Here is a 5543-nt window from a genome sequence, read left to right as displayed (position 1 = left end):
CTCTAGGCAGCTCTGTTCTTACTACTATGATTATGACTCTGGGATTGGAACCTAACAACTGAAAGTTCATTTTCCATCATATAACAGGGGCCCAAATTCATATATATCTGAGAATAGACGTGAGATTAAGTTCCGATGCAAACTTCATAACAGCTTTTTGGTATCTTCCTTCCGAAAAATATTGCCGGTGTACTAGATGGGTTTGAAAAGACAAGATCTATAATGCTGGCTGACCTGTTTAATGTAAATGGGACCAGAACTGAAATACTGAGACGCCCTAGTTTCCTTCCTTCTCAATTATCTGTCTGTTTTCTCTTTAGTTCCAAGAAAATACAAGCTGGATTAATTAAAGCTAGCTATCGACGGTCACATGAATGTCGCCGATGTCAATTGGTATGGCTTTGAATTTTGATACTGACCAACGAAATGGCGTCGGGGAACAATAAATTTATAAAAGTACCTGAAAGTGTAAAAAAATTATGTCTTCGACGTGCTTGTACATTTTTATTGAAAAAAATATCTTTTCACCTTGAATGGAAAGAATCATTGCTCTAAAAATAAATAAGAAGTAAGCCCTAAAGTTGTGTTTTTAGAAGGCAGAAAACTAATCTCTTCTTCATGATATATATTTCACAAATAAAATGCATTCAGATGTCTATTTTTTTTTCCAAAAGAAATTGGCGTTCTAATATTTATTTTGAGCATGTGCACCTTTAAATTACTCATAATTTAAACAAACTACACTAAGTCTTATCAGTTTTTGTATTGCCATCTAGTTTCTTGAAGTTCAAGTTTGGAACAGATGGACCTAATAAGCTAAAAATACAAAGGTGGGAGGACGAGCCTATAAGCCCATGAAAAAAAAAACTGTGACATACAGGACGATGAGATTACGGTGATGGCAAGGAGGGAAGAAAATACGAGTAAAAAAAGCATGCGGGTAAAGAATTGCTAAAATTGAGCGAAAAGCGAAGGATAAATATTTTGCTGTTAGGACATCTCCAATGGTGGCTGTTACTAGTTCTCTTCTCTCTCTTTTTTAATATGTTTTTTTTAGTCTCTTCTCTTTATTGATGGACCCACATGTCATCTTCTTTCATGTCTTGGTACCCGCATAGAGGTGGTTACTTCTTCAAGTAACCACTACCTCTTTATTATATTAAGGTCTTATTCTCATTGGTCAGTATTTCTTGGTACCCGCGTAGTAACCATTGTTGAAGATGCCCTTAAATGTAGGGTTTGATTAAATCAAATAGTATTTTTCTAAACTACTGATATTTTCTTTTTTGTTTTGAACGTGATGATATTTGTTTCCATGCGATGATGAATGATGATGGTTATAGAACTGATTTTATTTCCGACAAAAAAAACCCTTATAAATCATTCCCTTTGTTGGAAGAAACGGACGTGCATGGATTCTACTCGCTCTGTTCCATGAAGAGTGGTGCGACTTTGAACTAGTTCTAGTTCAAAACTGCGTAGTCGTTGTGAAACGGAGGAAGTAGAAATTACACATCACGAAAATGATTCTACTCCCTTCGTTCCATAGTATTAGTACTAATTACGCATCACGAAAAACTGAATAACCCAACATGCATCCCAGCCACGGAATAGGAACAAACACGTCACAACTTTGAGACGAAAAGTTAAAGGAAAAAAAAAACGCATGGCGCCTTTTCTACACCTGCGATGTCCCTTCTAGTAACTCTGCATTGTCGTATATATGCGTGTACTTGTCCGGCATACGGCTACCATACAATCATGCAAGAGGGGGAATCCATTTGATTTGTTCTTCATTTCGGAAAAGCGAGGGATGGGGGGCGCGCGCAACTGGGAGCGATGTAGATGGCTCGTTGATGAGTGGGTGCGGAGGGAGGGGTGGACAAGTGGACGGTGCCGGTTGCCTGAGGCTTGTGGTTGGATGCAAGTGCGTCCAACGCAACGGACCACTCGTGACATTACATATCGATCGGGCTAGTGGTGCTGGTCTGGCTGGTATATGGTGTCTGATGCATGAATGCACAACTTATCGATCTCCATGAAATGTGACGATGATGCTCTTATCAGCCATTGTTACCGAGGTTAGTACGAAGAGCGCAGCGGCAGCGGCTTGATCTGTGGCCGTGGATACATGATGCGTCCATGTTATTTGGAGGAGATACTACTAGAGCTGGCTATCAATTGCTAAATAAACTCTCTGTCAGCGAGAAGCAATTAGCATGCATATATAACTGCATTTTAATGTTGTACGTGCACTTGCTTGTGATTAAAACTAATTTCATTAATTCCAAACAAGTAGTACTGCCCGCTGGTATATATGGTTCGGAGCACTAGTCAATTATAGTGTGAGAGTTGATGTTTAGTTTGATTTTGTTCCGTCGACAAATTTAAAATTTGAACAGATTTGTAAAAAATTCTAATTCTAAATAAGTTCTATGAAATATGTCATGATATACTTCATCCATTCCTTAAGTTAGGGCGTATATTGTTTCCTTTGACCGAGTCTTTGACCAATGCTTACTCCATCAACGTGCGATTTATGTGATACGAAATCATAGCATAAACAAGTACTTTTGAATACGAATGCAATGATACCAATTTTGCTTCACAAAAAATATATATTAATAGATTAATTCTCGGTCAAAGACTCAGTCAAATGAAACAATATACGCCCTAATTTAAGGAACAGAGGGACTATATCTTCACATATTGTGAATAGAGAATATTGGTATATTTCTAATAGTTTTGATAAAAATATTTTTGACTTAAGACAAAGTTAGAACATTTTATGAAAAGGAATGAAGGGAGTATTAGAGTTCTTGCATTTTCTGTTATCATGTTACGAGTCTTGCTTGTTTGGGTGGGCAAAACTTTCTTAAATCCCATTTATCTAAAATTGCATTTGATTTAGCCTAGCTAAAATTGTACTCAAAACTGAAAGTGTGTGTTTTAGCAACAGAAAATGCAATTTGTAGTAGTATAGGTAAGATATGCAGTAAAGTAAGAAACTAAGAATGAGTATTGTCCGATCCAAATGCTTGTAACCTCCAATTAGTAGCAAGTGCTTAATTACTGCTAGTAATGCCCGCGGCGGTATCATGTACGTGAGCGAGCATACAGGGACGGATCGAGCCATCAAGCTTTAATTAATTACAAGCATTGTGTGTAGTAGTACTATACTAGTGCTGCTCACGAGATTGATTAATTACCATAAGATTGGTTCAATGGCTTTTAACTTGTGAGTTGTGATAGCACAGCTAGCTAGCAGTGACAGCACCCAGGGAGGGCGGCCAGGACTTAATTTACAGAGGACAAGCTTTGATATGAAGACGGTGAGGCGAGATGCAATAGATTAATCAATAGGAGTACTATGCTAATCAGAAGGATCGAGTATAACCGATCGAGTACTAGGAACGAATAATCACAGAAACTGATTCGAGCTCCAAGTACAGATAAAGCTATTAGTTGTGAAGCGAGTGGTGATCGATCGATCGATCAATGGCCACGACATAGCTAGATCGAGCCGTACGTATGAGTAGTACATGCTGCGCAGCATAGCGACCAAAGCGGGCGTAGCGCTGGGTAGTGAGAGAGCTCTGCTTGCTGATGGAGCAAATTAACATAGGTAGCTCCAGCCTCTAGCTAGGTAGGTAGGAAGACGAGGACAGGTAGCTTGCATGCCGCTCTCCGTCGTGGCGTCATGCTGCAGCCACCGTGCCGCCGGTGCCGGTCTTACTACCGGAGCGGCCGCGGCCGGGCGTGGGCGCCGCTGCCGCCTGGTTAATAGGCGGTTTCACCGTGCACTTGTCCCGCCACTCCTCGTGCGTTATGTGCTGCTGCCGGCACTCCAGGCTGCAGAACGCTGCCTCGCCCCTGAAAATTAATTAACACAATCAACATGTCTTCTACCTTCGTCCCATAATAATCCGTGTCAATCTTTTTTCTGAACTTGCAAACATACCACGTCATCAATTTGTTCACACCTATCTAGATAAGAGAAACCCACTACATGATTTTTCTGGACATGCAAACATACCACATCTTCAATTTGTTCACACCTATTTAGTGAAAAACTCGTATATTTTTTTGCACATGCTGGTAGTTTCCATCGAGCTATCCCCGTTAAGTGAAAAATCTACAATTTCATTATATGTTTTTAATTTTGAATACTCTAACGTTTTACTCAATTTTCACTTACATATGTTACTAAAAATTTCCGCAACAACATGGGTGGCATCACTAGTTAGTACTACTCGGCACTCGGCATCGGCAGTGGTGGCCGTGCACTTCTTCTTGGCCATGGATGGAGTACTTACTTGTACATGAAGGTGTCGCGGCCGGGGCCGAGGAGGCGGCGGCAGAGGCCGCAGTGGCGGAGGAACGCGGCGGTCTCGACGGCGGAGTAGTCGGCCGAGTTCCGCCGGAGCCCCGCCCGCGCCGGCGCCGCGCGCGTGCGGTACGTCGCTAGCCAGTCACGCCCGGGAGCTGCAGTACCCGCCGTGCCATGGCCGCCACCGCCGCCGCCGTACGCGGCCAGCCAATCCTGGCGCCCTTCTTCAACATCGCCATCCACCGGCTTGATGACCTCGTCGTCCTCATCCTCCAGGACCACCGCCAGCACGGACGGCGGCGCGAACTCCGTCAGGCTCGTCGTCCGCCGCATCGAGTTCTTGCAGGCCATTCCCCTTGGATCAGTCAGTAGTTCTCCCTCCCCCACTTACTTACGTTAATTACTCGATCCCCAGATCTTCACTAACAGTTAAAGATTACACCTCTACTCTTACATAAAACCCACAACTCTAGCTAGCTAGCTAGCTAGCTAGCACAGATACCCGCAAAGACCGTGAGAGGAGGGAAGAAGGGGAGCTGGGAAGGAGAGACGATGAGGAAGCGGCCATGGAAGTGCAGCTAGCTCAGTGTGTGGAGAGCAGAAGAGGAGGGGGAATCTGCGAGAGGTTGTGGAAGGGAGGCACCGCAGGGGGGAGATAAAGAAAGGGAGGAACGATCTGGGCCGTCGGATGGGGCCCCATGATCGATCGGATCCACGTCAGCGCGCGCACTGATGGTTATTCGCCTGGCTGCTGCTGGGCCGCTTTTGTTCGCGCCTGACTGCTGCCCTTTTGTTCTCTTCTTGGCGCTCGGTCGGGGGCCTGTCGTCACACGTCGTTTGCTCAGCTTATCAGTTATCACCATCCGATTTGCTTGTTGCCCAGTTTTTATTGGTGGGTTTTGCTACTACTCCGTAGTAGCATTGTCATTTACTTGAGTGATCGAAAGGATTTTTATAAATATATAATAAATGATAAAAGATGTGTGATTCAGCTGCTCGGTGCATGAAAGCTGTGGCTGGGTTCTCTACCAATTTGACTTTATTTTTTCCCTCCGATTCTAAATTGTTATCGTGGTTTCAGTTTAAATTTGTAAAAAATCAAGACAAGAATTTGAGATCGGAGTGATATTTATTTTTAGGACGTGGCTAGTGAGTGCTCATGCACTATTAGGAATTTAGGATCCCTGGGGTGCACACCCAAAAATAGCAAGCC

General features: G+C 43.2%; 1 protein-coding gene across 1 annotated transcript; it reads right to left on the bottom strand.

Annotated features, from left to right (window-relative positions):
• Positions 1-3324: 3324 nt before the first annotated feature.
• Positions 3325-4974, bottom strand: LOC100838231. Its single transcript, XM_003577989.4, has 2 exons — positions 4317-4974; positions 3325-3873 (listed from the first exon to the last, which is right to left on the bottom strand). The coding sequence occupies exons 1-2, from the start codon at positions 4679-4681 to the stop codon at positions 3699-3701; spliced, it is 540 nt and encodes a 179-aa protein (XP_003578037.1). The 5' UTR covers positions 4682-4974; the 3' UTR covers positions 3325-3698.
• Positions 4975-5543: the final 569 nt, after the last annotated feature.

Source organism: Brachypodium distachyon, chromosome 4, assembly GCF_000005505.3.
Source record: "Brachypodium distachyon strain Bd21 chromosome 4, Brachypodium_distachyon_v3.0, whole genome shotgun sequence".
NCBI classification, from domain to species: domain Eukaryota; kingdom Viridiplantae; phylum Streptophyta; class Magnoliopsida; order Poales; family Poaceae; genus Brachypodium; species Brachypodium distachyon.
Note: the sequence above shows the minus strand (reverse complement) of the source record. Positions and strands in the feature narration are given on the sequence as shown.

Coding starts and splice junctions, on each gene's coding strand:
- LOC100838231 (XM_003577989.4), bottom strand. CDS start 4,681: ATGGCCTGCAAGAACTCGATGCGGCGGACGACGAGCCTGACGGAGTTC. Junction 3,874..4,316: donor CGCGACACCTTCATGTACAA/GTAAGTACTCCA, acceptor ATTAATTTTCAG/GGGCGAGGCAGCGTTCTGCA.